Source organism: Rhineura floridana, chromosome 1, assembly GCF_030035675.1.
Source record: "Rhineura floridana isolate rRhiFlo1 chromosome 1, rRhiFlo1.hap2, whole genome shotgun sequence".
Lineage (NCBI taxonomy): Eukaryota > Metazoa > Chordata > Lepidosauria > Squamata > Rhineuridae > Rhineura > Rhineura floridana.
In genome coordinates, this window is record NC_084480.1 from 307,754,584 (window position 1) to 307,772,182 (window position 17,599).

The window sequence follows — 17,599 nt, forward strand, 5'->3', positions numbered from 1 at the left end:
TAGATGGGGCATGTGGGTGGGGGCTGGGCTCTGGGGCAGGCTGGAGCCCAAGGGCCCCAGCATGCCTGCCACTGGCCAAATGTAACCCTTCAGGTCTCTCTAACCGGCCCTTGGGACTCTCCTCGGGCTTTACCCCTTCACAAGCCTTGCTTCATGGCCTCCTTGAGTATTTTTGCTTGGGTGGAATGTGTCCTTGATCTCTGATCATGCCTATTGCTTGCCTAGATGGAGGTGAGAGAGGGGCAGAGCTTGGAAGTAATTAGTTACAAAAAACAAATTACTTGTAATTCATTACTTTTTTGAGGGACAAGTGGGTAATTCCTTTACATTTTGATTGTAACAGAACGAGGAGTAATTTTATTACTTTTGTGGAGTAATCGTAATGTTTCCAGCATTACCTTTGGGCATTACTTGGGGGTGGGGGGAAGCAGGGGAAGTCTTCTGCTCCTCTGATTTGTGGATGAAAATAATGTGCCTCAAACTGGGCTTCTGTGCAGTGTCGCTCTTCCCTCGTGCTCTGTGGGTGGGGAGGAGGCAACGAGGGAGGAGGTGGAGAGTGAGACAGGGTGGAGTGGAGAAAACAGTTGTTTAAAAAAGTGGATGGTGGTGGTGAAGAATGGAGTGGAGGGGAAAAGGAGCTGGAGGGCAAGAATATGGATAAAGGAGGAGAAGGAGGCAGCAGCAGAATGGAAATAAAGAACTGTAGAGGTGAAAGATGGCAACGTGTGTGTGTATGTGTACTGTGTTTCCACTTGGCATGCAAAGTGGCTTTCGTTGCCCTCCCTGTCCACTTTGCTGCATTTGCAGTGTTTTAACTTTTTTGCATCTCAGGGAAAAATGTTTGCTTGGGAGGGTGTCCCTTAGTCGGTGGCAGGGCAGGGTCTGGAAGGTGGTTAAGTGAGAGAGAGTATGCTTGTTGGCTGAGTGTGGGGATGGGGGTGGGTTGCACTTGGTTTGACATGCAAAGGTCTGAGTAGTGGCCTCTGCATCTCTCCCCACCTCCCTTACTAGGAGAGAGACCACCACTGCTCTCTTTTAGATAAAAATAATTATTCTACTACCTCTCTGTGTGTTTATTTTTAATGCTGTTTTAGGCGACTTAGGTGTGCAGCAGCCAAGGCCAGCACCTTGTAGGCACTCTGGGATTTTTTAAAAGTAACTTAAGTGTAATTGTAATGATTACTTTTGAGTAATGGTAAAGTAATCAATTTCTTTCAGAACAATTGTAATATTAATTTATTCCTTTTTGGGGCCATGCAAAAGTAATTGTATTTTATTCCTTTTAAAAGTAACCTTCCAAGCTCTGGAGAGGGGTGTGTGAGTTTGCGTACAAACTAGCCTATTGTCCAAAGGTAAATTTTGCAGCCCTTACTCTGCCCACTGTTGCTGCAACTGTCATGTGGCCCTCAGAAGGTTGCCCAGAAGGTAATGCTGTCCTCAGGCTTTAAAAAGGTTCCTCCACCACTGCTTTTCAGTATACATCTTACGTTTCTGCTGAAGATGGAATTTTAATGTTTTGGGTTGGAGAACCTCACCCCCAACCCACACCATCTCAGTTTTGGGTCTCATAAACTACTGTAGTAAAAATTGTTACTAAATAATAATAATAATAATAATAATAATAATAATAATAATAATAATGGGATAGATATCACAGGCAAGAATGGCATGCAGTATATATGAAAAATTCAGTTGTTACTCAGATGCAGGTACCTAAGTTTTCTGGTGACGCTTGATCCAAAGAAAGCTTCCCTACTAAACATGACATTACTGCAAAGTGAAAAAGATGTCAGTGTGAGTGGTTAATGTTCATTTATGAGAATCTATGTGGAATTAATTTTTTTGAAAAGTATGGAAACAGGATTACTGGAGCGCCTCACCATTTCCCTGACCCAGTTTCCCTTCTCTGGAAGGAATGCTAAAAATATCAACATTTTTACACTTGTATGCTCATTTGCTATATTATCATTCTTCAACACCCACACCTCATTACACACAGGGACATGCACTATACAAGTAAAATATCTGGAACAGATGCTAATATGGGTAGATCCATACCATACATTTAAAGCAGATCCACCGCATATTTAAAGTGCATGACTTCTCCCCAAACAACCCTGGGAACTGTAGTTTACTCCTCACAGAGCTATAAATTCCCAACACCCTTAACAATCTATAGTTCCCATGATTCTTTGGGGGTGAGTCATGTGCTTTAGATGTGCATGGGATGTGCGTTAGCTGTATGGTGTGGACCTGCTTTATGTTAGAGTTACAGATGTTGGGACATTGAGCTGCATCCAGCAAGGTTGTCTCATTAGCATGAGGACTTCTGCTTCTACACAACAAATACTCCCCTCTCTCCTCCTCACTCTCTCCCCCAATCTGTTTTGGGAATAGACCCATTGAAAATAATGGACCTAAATTAGTTATGTTCATTAATTTCCATAGGTTTATTCTGAGTATGCCTAGCACTGAATACTACTGTTTGCTTATTATTTTTTCTCATTATAAATGCCATAAACAATGACAAATCAATTAGAGTTTTCCCCCCCTTGTGTTGTTCATTTTAAGTGGTATTAGAGCAAACTAATTCATTAAAGCCTGTGCAGGTAGCAAATTAAGACCATTCTGAAACCAGACATCAAAGGCATTACTGGGCCTTTTACTTAAAATAATCACTGCGATGAGTTCAGCAACAGGTCAAATGCTAATCTGTGATTATCCTATCCAGAGAGACTAAGACTGCTAAAAACTCATTTGCCCATTCTGAACCAGTTAATAGGCATAGTACCCAGGCTCGACTTGTGTTCATCTGAACATACAAAGAATAAATGCATGACTGTAAGAAGCTGAAGATATTTGATTACATACCTGGTCCCATCCACCGGCTCTTTCCTTTTGGGAAATTAAATGGGAAGCAATAGAAGAAAAGCAAGGAGAAAGGAAGTAGGTGTTAAATTCAGCAGGAAATGTCAGGTGCTTGGCTTCAAGCAGGGGCTGCTAAGCCACACCAAGGTGTTTTGAAAGCTGTGCCACCTGACCAATAAGAAGCCTACATTTGCTTCTCCAGGGACATATTGGGTGGTACACTTGTTTGTCACAGCGATGGGGAACCCTAAGGCCCTGCAGATGCTGATGGACTCCAAGACGGGAGTTGGAGTCCAACAAAAGTCAGTGTTTCTACATATATGCACACACCCCACAGATTTCTCCACTCTCCTTCCAGGCAAAAAAAGAGGCATGACCACAGTTTGAGGACACATTCCAGCCAGGCAAAAGCACTCAAGGAGTTCCAAGGGCAAAACAGAGAGGTCTGGAGGGACATACTTGGCTTCTGGGTCTGAGGTTTCCCATCCTGTGTGTGTGTGTTTTCCACCTGCTCCCAATTAAGCCCGACCCTTTCATATTGGCACTGGCTACTGGTTGTTTACCGGGCCCAATTCAAGGTGTTGTTTTTGACCTTTAAAACCCTACACGGTTTTAGCCCAGTCTATCTGAAGGAGCGCCTCCAGCATCGTCAGGGATGCCGCTCAACAAGATCAGCCTCAGAAGACCTTCTCTTGATCCCACCGGTTAAAACAGCTAGACTGGTGAGGACTAGAGAGAGGGCTTTTTCAATAGCGGCCCCCACTCTGTGGAACTCTCTCCCAAATGATCTCCGCCATGCCCCTTCTATGATGAGCTTCCGCCGGGCCTTGAAGACCTGGCTCTTCAGGCAGGCTTTTGGGGTGGGTTAGGTTTCTTACTGTTATGGTTTTAAATTTTAATGTTTTAATGTATTGTTTTATCTTGTACGTCGCCCAGAGTGGCTGGACAACCAGCCAGATGGGCGACTAATAAATAAATAAATAAATAAATAAATAAATAAATATTGCTTTCCTCTCATGCAGTGGCAACTAGTGGCTCCATGTGAATGGGGCAGTGGGATCTGCTCTGGGTTTTCATTTCAGTTCAGACTTTCCAGGAGCTGTCCAAGGTGTCTAAACCTAGTTCAGCACCTTGGACAGCTCCTAAAAAAATCAGGCTAAAACCCAGAGCAGATTCCACTGCCCTGTTGACATGGAGCCACCAGCCACCACTGCTGTCATGTTCCCTCTGGGTAAGCGGTCACAGCTTTCAAATGGGCTATGCATTAAACTGGTGATTTCTCAAAGAGCAAACTTGCCTGAAATATGGGAACGATACAACCGATTCATAAAACCTCCAGGTGGCAACGAGGTCCATCCTGTTAGGATTAGTAGCATAGTACCTCCAGGCAGCCTAAAGGGACGCAAGAAGGGTGACATGGTCAGAAGGAGAAGCAAAATATTTAGGTATACGCTGTGCCTACAAGCAAACGCAATGGGTGGATGAATGCTGTTGCAGAATTCCATCTAACAGGCAGGATGGCTTTGGTGCATGAAATGAGAAGGAAGATGCTGATGGTTCTCTGCCCTGCCTCTTTAGGCTCATCAGAATGGCCCCTCCCCCTATGAAGCAAAGCCATCTGAGATGTTAGGGCTGTTTGGTGGCCGGTAGGACAGAAATAGGGGGCTTTGTCAGACTCGGAGATTACAATGCAGCATCATTCCATGGAATTCTGGGGAACAGGATAGGAACCCAGGAAGCTGCCTCAAACAGAGTCAGATGACTCTCAAATTGAAACTAAATCCAGACAAGACGGAGGTGCTCCTGGTCAGTCGAAGGGCAGATCAGGGAATAGGGATTCAGCCTGTGCTGGATGGGGTTACACTCCCCCTGAAGACACAGGTTCGCAGTTTGGGTGTGCTCCTGGACTCTGCTCTGAACTTGCAGGCCCAGGTCTTGGCCGTGGCCAGGAGTGCCTTTGCCCATTTAAGACTAGTGCGCCAGCTGCGCCCGTTCCTGGAAATGCCTGATTTGACTATGGTGATGTATGCCTTAGTTACATCCCGTTTAGACTACTGTAACGCGCTCTATGTGGGTCTGCCTTTGAAGACTGTTCGGAAACTTAAACTGGTACAAAGAGCTGCAGCCAGAGTATTAACAGGGGCTGGTTACAGGGAACATACAACTCCCTTGTTACAACAGCTCCACTGGCTGCCAGTTTGTTTCCGGTCACAATTCAAAGTGCTGGTTTTGACCTTTAAAGCCCTGTACGGCCCAGGTCCAGGCTATCTGTCAGACCGTATCTCCCTATACGAGCCTGCCCGGGCCCTGAGATCTTCAGGAGAGGCCCTTCTCTCAGTCCCAACACCCTCGCAAGTGCGATTGGTCGGGACGCAAGATAGGGCCTTCTTGGTGGCTGCTCCTAAGTTCTGAAACTCCCTTCCTAGGGAGGCACGAATTGCCCCCTCCTTGCCATCCTTCCATCGGCAAGTAAAGACTTTTTTATTCTGACAGGCTTTTGGGATAGAAGGTGTTTAGGATTGGGCTTTACAAGGCTCGTTTTATTGTTTTATATTATTATCTGTATTATTTTAAATTGTTTTTAGATTTGTAAGTGCCTTTTATGGTTTTAAGGTTGTACATAGTTTAATTGCATTTTAATTGTATGTTTTTCTATGTTTTTAACTACACGTAGTTTTATTTGTAAGCCGCCCTGAGTTCCAGTTTGGAAAAAGGGTGGGGTAAAAATAAAGTTTCAATTCAATTTCAATGATTGTTCCATCTAGTTGGTGTTGTTCACACTGGCTGGCAGTGTCTCTCCAGGGTTTCACTCAGGGGTCTTTCCCAGCCCTACCTACCGATGCCAAGGACTGAACCTTCTGCATCCAAAGCAGATGCTCTGCTGCTAAAGTGCGACCCTTCTCCCAAAATATGGTGCTCACCAAGAGCCAGGAAGGGTACTGGTGAGTTTTGTTCCTGCCCCCCTCCCCAAATTCAACAAGACCCCAAATTCAGCAAAGCACCCAAAAATGCAAAAGAGGGAAGGCAATATCTCTCTTCTGCCCCCCTTCCCCCAAATTTGCCAAAAAGTTCTCACTGGAGAACGTGCAGTCCAGACTGACTTTTTGTTCTTTTGTTTTTGTTTCGTTTACGTTGGAAGGGCTGCTGGTAGGCTGCAGCGTGAAAAGAAATATGTGACGTGCCAGCCAGTCCTCTGTGACGCCTCTGCCAGGAGACCTGAAAGCAGGCACCTCCCGTGGCCTTCAAGGAGGTGGAAGCCGTGTGCCCTTCAAAGCGCATGTGATGAATCCAAACCTGTATGAGTTCTGCCGCAGGCTTTCTCCTTTTCTCAAAGTGTTTCTGGCGATGTTGCTCCTGCACTTTCAGAGCCAATCCTGAACCCAAAATGCCCTGAAAGCAAAGTTGAGCACACATTTACATATATATAATAAAAACCTCTGTTTGGTTAATCACAATTACGTTCATATATATATATATAATTTTGCTGAAAACAAAAATGTCAGACCAAGAGCAAACGGGAGGCGGAATTGTGTAGGGAACTGTTGGAAAGCAGAAGCCAGGTTTGTCCTAGATGGGGAGAGATGGAGAAGTCAAGGGTGGTGCATTGAAGCTTTTGGCTCAGGCTCGATGTTCCTTTCCAGAGCTAGAAAGTCATGAAGAGTGGTGGCTGATGCCCACTGGGACTGGTGGACGGGAAGGCATAGAGGCCCACAGAGGGTGGACCAGAGCCAAGCACAGGCAGAGCCAACTAGTTCTAGCTTGTGTTCCCATTCTCCTCTCTGCTGAGTTCCGCAAGGGGCAACACTGGGACACTACAGAAGAGGAAGCTGACAGCTAGGGCCATCCCCTCAGCTGGTTGTTAGTAAGAAAGCAGGCGGGTGGGGGCTGGCTGAGGGCAGAATGTGGATGGTGGACCAGCCTAATGGACCAGTCTTCGCTGGTCATGACCTTGCAACCCTTGCTGGCATCCTCCTGTGGGGTGAGCCTAGGCGAAGACTCCATCTCACACAGGTGAAAAGGGTGCTTCAGTCAGAGCTTGTGGCCTGCTGTCACCACCGAGCTGCACGCTGGTGAAGTTCTGAAGTTCTCTCATTCTGCTTACACTCGGAGTTGTCCTTTGCACAGAGGAAAACTGTTCTGTCTCGGGGGTTGCCAACCTTTTATGGAGAGGTAGCACATTTGCCTGCTGTGGATGTGTGGCATGACAGAGTGGCTGCCACGTAGAAAAGAGCAGAAAAAGAGACAGCACCACAAAACGGTGCAGGCATGCCCCCTCCCCATCAACGGGGGGGGAGGCATCTACAGCCGCCACTACCACACTCACTCACAGAGAAAAACACTTTGCACCTCTTCTCTGTTCAGAACAGATGGGTGGGTTGGTGTCCAGTGTTGGCACCTAATGGAATGTGTACATCTTTATTGGGGGCACGTTCAATGTAAGTGAGGCCAAAGGAGTGGAAAAGAAACTGATTGTTGGGGCTTGCAATGCATCACGCATTGAGCTATGCAAGCCCCAACAATCTGTTGATCATCAGCACGGGCAAAAACAGGTCACGGGATGCAACTGTGATGCTATATGATTGACAGGTGGGCTGCCCCACCCACTTGTCAAACTTGATCCATGAGGGAGATAAGGATTGGGTCCTCTGTTTCAAAGCTTCTAGATGACTTCCTAACTCTTAGAGCCATATGACAATGGAATCAATTACCTAAAGAGGTAGTGGGCTCTCCGACACTGGAAGCATTCAAAAGGCAGCTGGACAGCCATCTGTCGGAAATGCTTTGATTTGGATGCCTGCATTGAGCAGGGGGTTGGACTTGATGGCCTTATAGGCCCCTTCCAACTCTACTATTCTATGATTCTATGACATTTAAGGAGCTCAGGTCCGTGAGCACAGGACTATTACATCAACTCTGTTCTGAAGGATAATAACCAATCAAGGCTACTCTGTGAATGTTGTAGCTGAAGAGGGATTGAATCCAGTCCCACAACTTATCTAGGGCAGGTTGCTGGACTACAGCTCCCCTAATTCCTGGCCATTGCTCATGCTTGCAGGGGCTGATGGGAGTTGTAGTTCAGTAACATCTGGGCTTTTTACACCAAAACCAGGTTCTAGAAATTAACTACCAGGCTAAGTTCAGGTGCTGGTTTTGGTGTATAAAGCCCTATACAGCTTGGGACCTGGATACCCGAAAGGTTTCCTCACCCTTCATGTACCCAGTTGATCACTGCGCTCTGCAGGTGAGGGCCTTCTGCAGATGCCATCTCATCAGAAGGTCCGTTCTGCACAACATAGGAATTGGGCCTTTAGTATTGTGGCACCGACCCTTTGGAATTCCCTCCCCTTAAATATCAGACACAAATGTCTGTTGTGTTTTCAGTGCTTATTGAAGACCTTCCTCTTCCAACAAACCTTTTAAAGCTGAGATCTTTCCCAGTCTGCATCTGTACTGGAATTGTTTTCAAGATGTTTTTATTATTTTATCACTGGGTTGTTTGCTGCCCTGGGCTCTTTTGGAAGGAAGGGCAGGATATAAATTCAATAAACAAGCAAACACACAGACATCTAGAGGGCCAAAGGTTCCCCATCCCAATCTAGGGGATTCACAAGAATCTGAGACAGAATGCTGACATAGGTAAGTATCCCTACTCAAATTCTTTCAGGCAGAATCAAATCAGCTGCTGCAATTTTGTTTGTACCCCTCTTCTTCACCCTATTCCTGCCCCAGGGCTCCAAAATGTATCTTGGGGCAGCGGGGAGGGGTGGGGAATGGGGCAATGGCAGGTACTCCAAATCCCAAATGAGCATCACTTTCCCTTGTAGTCCCAGTTTCTGGTAGGAAACAGCACTCTGTCAGAAACTGGAAGCACCTACCTTTGTTGTCTCTCCCTACCCACAGGGGAAGGAAGAAGAGGTTGGGGTTTTGGGGGGGGGAAGTGTTTGATTGGAACACTCAAAAAGCTTCACCCCCTTTCAGGGCGAACAGGAAGATGACTGTCCCCCAGTCCTAACTACTCCCCACCCCACCCCATCATCTCCCAAGGGGTCATTGACAGAACTTACGGCCGGAAGAGCAAAAAATGAAACGCCAATGAGAGAGAATGTTGCTGCTATCAGGCGCCCCTCCCACGTTTTGGGGGTCTTGTCGCCGTAGCCAATGGTTGCTAGCGTAATCTGTGGGGAGAATATTTGGGACAGTCTGTAAGAAAGACAAAGCAAATGGGCAAGACGAATGATTTCTTGTACTTTCCGCCTCCATAATGCCACTCATAATCACTTCGTCTCGTCACTTTGGATTTTGCTTTAATATTCCCTCCATGCTTGTCCAATAACATGTTCAATTCATTTAGCAGATGTTGCAGGAAACACATTTTGCAATGTGTACCTTCGGGCTGCTAGTGGCCCCCGGCCTTGTTTTATGTGGCCCCTGACACTCCCAAAGCTCCCCAATTCTTCCTTCCCATCAGAATTCCTTCCTTCCTTCCTTCTCTCTCTTGGTTTTTTTAAGCATTTCCCCCTTTTTCTATGTAGTTTCAGAACAAGTATTTTATTTCATTTTTAAAAACAAAAATAATTTTAACCCTTTTTTTCCTGATTGGGTGGCTTAGGGAGACGTTTTCCCCTCAGCTGTCTGAGAACACATTGGTTGGCTTCTGCTGTCTGTTCCTGTGTGACACTAAAGTCAGAAAGAAATTACTTTCACTTGCATATCAGGACAGTAGCTGTACTGGTCTAGTGTACTAAAATTCCTTCTGTATACTTACTTAGGAACACAGGAAGCCGCCTTACAATGAGTCAGATCATTGCCCTATCTAGCTCAGGGTAATCTGCAATGACTGGCACTGGATTCCCAGGATATATGGTCAGGGTCTCTCCTAACCCGAACTGGAGACGCCGGGGGATTGAATTTGAGACCTTCTGCATGCAATGCAGATGCTCCGCCACTGACAGCTACAGCCCTTCTCCTTGAGAACCTATTCAGACTTTTGATCTCCTTGTCTGTAAGCAAACATGTGTGGAGAAGTGTCGGGATGGGGGTGCTTCCAAGTCCTTCCCCTTCCATTGTGTCATTGCTATGTACTTTAGAGAAGGGGTGGCATCTCTTTTTGGCTTGAGGGCTGCATTTACCCTTTGCCAATCCACATGCCTGAAATCAGTGTGATCAAAAGTGGCTGTGGCCACCCACGCTGTCACATGCACACAATATGCACACACATGCAGGTCAGCTGAGGTGAGGGGGCTTATCACCCCGCCCTGCTTATTAAATGATTGATCTGATGACTGTGGAGGGGATGATTTGCATCCCCATCAGGGTGCTGGGCAGGGGTGTGTCTACTTACCAAAAAAAAAAAGTCTTGCTGCCACTGCCCAATTTGGTGGGATTGGGGGCCCAGAAAAATTGCTTGGAGGGCCACATCAGGCCCCCAAACACAGGGTTAACCACCTCTGCTTAGAGCCCCCCACAGGTATAAAGGTCTTCAGCAGACAGCCTCCGCTACTTGTGAAAGCTCCCAAAAAATTTAAAATCCTGACCGTGCAGAATGCTAAACTGTGCAGGCCATCTCCACGAGCAAAGCAGTCCCCCTCCTTCTTTCACCTTCAGACTGGTGGAGGGCTCTAAAGTGTGTACACGTGACCTGCTTCTCCTTACACGATTGCTTCCATGCAAGGAGATCAAATGCCTGAACAGGGCTCCAGTGTACCTTACTTCTGAGTAGACCCACACAGAACTGGGAATTCTAATCTAGGTAGCCATGGTGAAATTGAAGTGGCGTCTTTACTCCTGATTAGTTAATCTAGATCATTTTTGTCTCTCTGGCTCCACCCACCTCTAGCTCTCACTCCACACACTGCCAGTATGCGGCTCCCAGCAGGTTGTTCCTGAGGGACTGTGGCCCTCGACTGACAAACAGTTGACCAGCCCCGTTTTAGGAGACTGAAATTGGATGCTGCAAGTTTTCCCCTTCTTTCCTTCCTTTTGTACCCCTCTTTTGCAACCCAAAGTGAATAACAGCCACCATTAAAATCATAAATCTCAGAAGATTCCAGAATATCCAGACGAATCACCCCGAACCAACCTCAATCAGCAAAATCACTGTGGATACTGACCAGTCCCCACCAAAGGGCATCGGCATAAGTTTCAAACTCTTTCCTCTCCTTCCCATCCTCGTCCTTTTCAGGCACATCTTTCTCCACCAGGTAAACCAGGAACGAGGAGAGGATGAGGGTCAGGAACCCGATGTACCAGGCCGTGATGAGTTCCTAAGAGGGAAGCATACTGTCCGTAAAGCAAAAGTAACGTCCCTGACTGGGACAGGTGCTGGCCTCAGACCAGGGAGTTCCTAGTCCATGACTCACAGCCATTATTTTGGTTTGCTTTGGTTTGTATTGCAGATTTTCAAACTGTTTCACAGCAGTGTATAACAAGATAAAATTCGAAAAATACAAATTCTAAACTCAATTAAAACCATTTCTACAAACTCTAAGAACAATACAACAACGTGTATTTTAATCAGGAATTTTAGTTCAGAGTGTAAAAGTTTTAACTGTGGATTTTATTCATTATGGGTGGTATTCAATGCTAGTCCTACTCAGAGTATACCTATTGAAGTTAACAGGCATGTCTGCCTTAGGTTCTTTACTGTCAATGGGTCTACTCTAAGTAAGACTTGGTTGACTACAACCATTTGCTTTTTATAACTTGTGTTTAATGTTGGTTTTTACTGACGATCTTAATGCACGCTGTATATTCTTTGTAGACTGCTTAGAGGTTTTATTGTACATGCACAGAATCGAGACATGTAGGACACAAAGTAGACTGTACTGTGCAAGACCCACCCAAATTGTATTTGGATTTGCAAATGTGCTGTGGTTGTCTTTGTGTTGTTGCTTCCTCCCTCCTAAAACATAACCAGCACAGCACATACCTTGATTCTGTTATTTGGGCTGATTGCAAATGTTGCCAGCACTCACCATATGCTCACAGGCACGTTACCCAATTCTTCCAAGCTACACAGGAAGTGGATGGGACTGTGGAAGACCAACCCAAATTGTCTTTGCATTTTTTACACATTTGTAGACCAGAGAGGAGGTGTGGTCTCCCGCGCCCCTGGCAAATGCACCATAGCCAGTCTCCTTGCTTTTTAGAGTTTGTTAGGAATGTATGCAGCTATATGAACATTATTAAATTGAAGGGGTTTTTTTATTATAGAATGTGCAGTGACGGCACACAAATTTTGTTTAATTAATAAAATAAATAAACCACGCAGAGGTTTTTACAATTAAGCAGTATGCATATTTCATTATTTATACGTGTGTGTGTTTGGAAGGACTCTGGGTGCTGCTGCAGCTGTTGCCACTTACCTACCCTGCCTTCATTTTGTGTCTTCTGCTCCAGGTATATGAAGGGGAAGAGCTGCCGGAGGCAGAGCCTTGGCGCGCGCCTCACCGTCACGCCAAGTGCGTCGCTAAGTGCGAACTTAGCGCCACACTTGGCGTCGTCTTGGGGTTGTTTTGGAGAAAGGAGACAATGGAAGAAATGTTTATAGTGCTGTTGGTTATGGAAGATGGGGCTTGGTGGGCAGAAGCACAACGGGACATTGGAGAATATGTAGATATTGTTATAATTGCTATGTTTTGTTTGTCTTGTTTATTCTCTTATGTTATGTATATTGTTGAGATTTATTGTTTACTTATGTTTCTTTAAAATGTGATGCATTGTTTTCCTTTTAATTGTACCAATATGAATTGTATACTATAAATTGTATATTGATTTTTATGTTGTAAACCGCCCAGAGAGCTTCGGCTATGGGGCGGTATAGAAATTTAATAAATGATAAATAATAATACATGTGATGAATTGTGGTAGCCCATGGCTCTGAGCAATAAAGATTTCATTTCATTTCATATTCCGTTAAGTAAATAAATAAGAACAACAAAACTATATGTACAATCAACATATTCCTAAAATGACCGCGTCATGCCTCAGTGAAAGCCTTCTCAAACAAAAATATCTCCAGCAGCCACCTCTTTTCAAGATGCTGGGAGCCTGTCTAATTTCAGCTGGTAACTGATTCCAGAGGGCTGGAGTTGCAATACTAAAACCTCAGTTTCTTGTACAAACTAAGTGTATTTCTGGAGGATGCAATACTCTCAGCAGTGCCCCATCTGGGAAGTGCAGTTGCCAGGCAGGGATATATGGGGTGAAGTGATCCCTTAAGTAACCTGGTTCCAAGTCATTTGAAGCCTTCTATTTTCAAGCCCCATCTGCATTATAGCTTTAAAGCAATATTGTGCTACTTTAAACTGCCATGGCTTCCCCCAAAGAACACTGGGAATTGTAGTTTTTTGTGCGTACAGAGATTTGTTAGGAAACCCCATATTTCCCATCACAGAGCTACAATTCCCAGAGTTCGCTGGGAAGAAGGATTGATTATTAAACCACTCTGTGTGGTGTGAATAGGGGCTTCCTAACAACTCTCAGCACCCTTCTCAAACTACAGTTTGCAGGATTCTTTTGGGGACGTCATGCCTGTTTAATGTGACATGACACTGCTTTAAATGTAGAGTGCGGACGGGGTTTTGGTCTGGCATCATTTACTTCTGCCTGGACCAATAGCACTGCTACCGTGGATGCAATGCTGTACATGGTTGTGCACCCCCATTTTCCTGCCCTAGCCTTCAGGCCTTGCTTACTTTGCTGTGCGCACAAATGGCAGATCCCAGAAGTTTCCAGGTGCCTCCTCTCCTGTCCATCCGCAACATCCGCAGGATCTGAAGGAAACGCAGGCTTCTCAGTGATGTAGCCAGGACATTGCCTTGGTTGCCAACAGCCACTACCGGCACAGAGGCGATCAGTACAAAGATATCTGTGAAGCAAAAATAAAAAAAGGGGGGGAGAAGAAGATCTTACGCCAAAATGGGAGACAATTGGAAACAGGCAAACTCACATGCTACCACAAGGGCAGGGTTGTACATGTACAGTTTAAGGGAGAACTGCCGTCTCTGGCCAGATTCAGGATAAATATAGTTTCCTGTGATGTAGTTTCCTGTTTCATTATTGTTTCGGCCCTCTGTTGTGTTGCCTTTTTTGAATCCTGCATGACCACATGACCAGGCAAGCGTGAGGCTGCTTGTCAGAAGCTGAAAACTATGGACTAAAGAACCTACATTTCTTCCTTCTGATTTCCTAAGCTGTGCCTGTACCTCTGTAGACATGAAGAGGTTGTGAGCAAATTAATTTTAGATACTTAACTGGAGAAAGCTCGTTTCTTTTATTCTGCTAGACTGTGAGAGGGTGGAGCTGGAGCTGGTTATCGCTCATTCCGTTTTTGCCAAGTTTAGTCTGCTAGAGATAGAACCACATAATTGTTTTATCCCATAAACCCCAACAACAACCCCAACAACAACAACTAAAATAGGGAGGGGCAGGCTGGAGGCTTGCAGGATCTTCTTTGTGTTTTACTAGAATCTCAAGATCCACCAAGTGGAGACAGGTGTAAAAAGACATACCCTTAAGCCTTCTTCTGGCATTACAAGTGTGGATAATGAAACACACGAGGGGGCCTTGGGGATGAGCATGCTAACTCTCCCCTCCCCTCCCACATTGCCGTTCTTGTCGAAGGCGACTGTGCAAGGTGGGCTTCCAAGCACAAAGAACCTCCACAGTGACAAAAGGCTCTCTGCTTCACACAGATGAGTTGAAGGTCGTGAAAGGGGCAACTGAGGGGTGGGGGAGGGATGGACAAATCTGTCACTTTCAGTTCTCCCAGCTTCTCATGTTTCCAATCTTAAATTTAGTTCTCCACCTTTCTGAAGCACTTTTTTTTTAAAAAAATCCCCATTTCAATTCAGTGAACATGTCTCCTAATAAACACATTTTATGCAGGTTTGACTGATATGCATCTTTTGCAATCAGTTATCAAAACACAGATTAAAATCCACCATTGAAACAAAACAAAGCAAATGCACAGAATAAAATGATGTGTCTGCATAGGCTTGACTAAACAAAAAAAGTTTTTAGGAGGCATCGAAAAAAGGATTGCCACAACTTATTCAGCATGGAGCCTCATAAGAACATAAGCCTTCTTTGCGCGTGAATGTTCTCAATGTGACACAGAGCCCTGATTGGCCCAGCAATCTTGGTCACATGGGAAGCTCTGTCAGACACCAAGGCCTCCTACCCGTGTGATAGATTTTTCCCTGCAAAGTGGGAAGTAAGGGGCTTCTAGGGATCCAGGCCCAAAAGTTATCTTCACAGAGAAGAGTGTTGCCTAGACAATTATACAAAGGGTCATCTTTTTGTTTTAGCCTTATAGTCTTTAGTCTCCGCACTTCAAGGAGGATGCAGACAAACTGGAAGGGGTTCAGAGGAGGGCAACAACGATGATCAGGAGACTGGAAACAAAGCCCTATGAGGAGAGACTGAAAGAACTGGGCATTTAGCCTGGAGAAGAGAAGACTGAGGGGAGACATGATAGCACTCTTCAAGTACATGAAAGGTTGTCACATAGAGGAGGGCTGGGATCTCTTCTCAATCGTTCCAGAGTGCAGGACACAGAATAATGGGCTGAAGCTGCAGAAAGCCAGATTTCGACTGGACATCAGGAAAAACCTCCTAACTGTTAGAACCATACGACAATGGAATCAATTACCTAAAGAGGTAGGGGGCTCTCCAACACTGGAGGCATTCAAGAAGCAGCTGGATAGCCATCTGTTGAGAATGCTTTGACTTGGATTCCTGCATTGCGCAGGGGGTTGGACTTGATGGCCTTACAGGCCCCTTCCAACTCTACTATTCTATGATTCTATATTATTTTTAAAAACAACCATATTTTATTGTATATTAAATAAAACAGGATGGATCAAAAAGGTCAAGAGTAAGGAGGGATTCAAAGCCAACAGTCCAAACATAATTCATTTCCCTTCTCTCTATAAGTCCCATATCTTATTCGTAGAGCAGGCGAATTTACCGAGCACTGACACACATGTGGGTGATTCATCATCTGGTCATTTATCTTTAAACCCTTCTCATTGTCCCCCAGCACATACAAAGACCATTGGGTGACTCGGTGACTATCTCAGTCAAGAACTCAAGCCTGACAACAAGACCAGGTTGAGCTGGTGGTTTTCCCACCTCAGGCGCCAAGGTAAGACTCAAGACTTGGCAGTCTCCAGACATACCCGTGAGATTCACACTGGTAGCTAGTTCATCAAAAGAGGCATCCAAACAGCATTCCCTTGGCTCTCCTTGGAAATTGGCTCTCTGTTAAACGGCTAAACATGAGGTGGGTAGTCATTGGGATCTGTTACAACCCCACCCATAAAGGGGATGCTTCCACTGCAGACGTTATGGTGACTATGGCGATGACAGTGGCAGGAGGAACTGTGCAACTTTGGGGGCAGGGCTAAACATGTCCCCACAGCCCCACTGCCAAGTAACATGTGAAGAGGACCCAAATGTACCATGGGAGTATAAGACAAGTCTACCTGATATGATAGCATTCTTGAAGTACTTATTTATTTATTTATTTATTTATTCGATTTCTTAGTCGCTCATCTGGCTGGCTACCCAGCCACTCTGAGTGACGTACAAAGCAAAAAACATATAAAACATCAAAAACACCAAACACTAAGCAAGAAAGCTAAACAATAACATAGAGACTAACTCAGTTACAATAAGGCTTCTCATCTGTATAGTCCAAAAAGTGCACCTTCAGATGGAAACTCGTGATATGAGTCTTCCCACCCTTGCACAAAGACCGGTGTGAGTGAGAGTCCATATGCAAGACTGAAAAACAACACCCCCTCTTGATCTCAGCATCCAACATCCAGTACATTCAGCGGGGGGGGGCGGCAAACAAACCCCTTCAAGTCGGACTAAGGACTACTTGTAAGGATTGCCACACAGAGGAGGGCCAGGGTCTCTTCTTGATCATCCCAGAGTGCAGGACACAGAATGAGGGGATTAAGTTGCAGGAAGCCAGATTTGGGCTGAACATCAGGAAAAACTTCCTAACTGTTAGAGCGGTATGGCAATGGAATTAATTACCTAAGGAGGTGGTGGGCTCTCCAGCCCTGGAGGCATTCAGGAGGCAGGTGGAGAGCCACCTGTTGGGTACACTTTTAGTTGGATTCCTGCATTGAGTAGGGGTTGGACTTGATGGCCTTATAGGTCCCTTCCAACTCTACTATTCTATGATATGTGGTTAAAAAAAAGAGCTAATTTATTAATCATTTCTGTCTAATAGCTTCAAAAAAAAGTAAAAAGTACTGAGATGTGAATATGTTCCCATATTTACTGACAGCCAGTGTGGCATAGTGGCTACAGTGTTAGACTAGAGCTAGGGAGACCAGGGTTCAAATCCCCACTCAGCCATGATGCTCACTGTGTGACTTTGGGCCAGTCACAGACTCTCTGCCTAACCTACTTCAAAGAGTTGCTGTGAGGATAAAATGGGGAGCGGGAGAAGCATGTATGCCACCTTGAGCTCTTTGGGGAAAAGGCGGAACATAAATGTAATAAACAATAATGCAGAATAAAGTAATTGGTTGTCCCCAATGCTGGTTGTACTCAGAGTAGACCCACTGAAAATAATGAACATGATTTACTCAGGTCCATTCTTTTCAGTGGGTCTATTGTGAGTAAACAGCTGATATAGCACAGTGGGGAGGAGAGCCTGGCTGGGAGTCCAGAGTCTGTGAGTTCAAATCCCCGCTCGTGTCTCATG

General features: G+C 45.3%; 1 protein-coding gene across 1 annotated transcript in view; it reads right to left on the reverse strand.

The window, feature by feature from the left end:
• KCNQ3 (potassium voltage-gated channel subfamily Q member 3) overlaps positions 1–17,599 on the reverse strand; it is a 212,197-nt gene that overhangs the window by 23,180 nt on the left and 171,418 nt on the right. Inside the window, exons 4-9 of the mRNA XM_061611865.1 lie at positions 13,566–13,738; positions 10,980–11,132; positions 8,934–9,044; positions 6,163–6,258; positions 4,166–4,260; positions 2,872–2,895 (exon numbers count right to left, since the gene is read on the reverse strand). Coding sequence (XP_061467849.1) covers positions 2,872–2,895; positions 4,166–4,260; positions 6,163–6,258; positions 8,934–9,044; positions 10,980–11,132; positions 13,566–13,738 — 652 coding nt within the window. The remainder of the gene's footprint in view (positions 1–2,871; positions 2,896–4,165; positions 4,261–6,162; positions 6,259–8,933; positions 9,045–10,979; positions 11,133–13,565; positions 13,739–17,599) is intronic.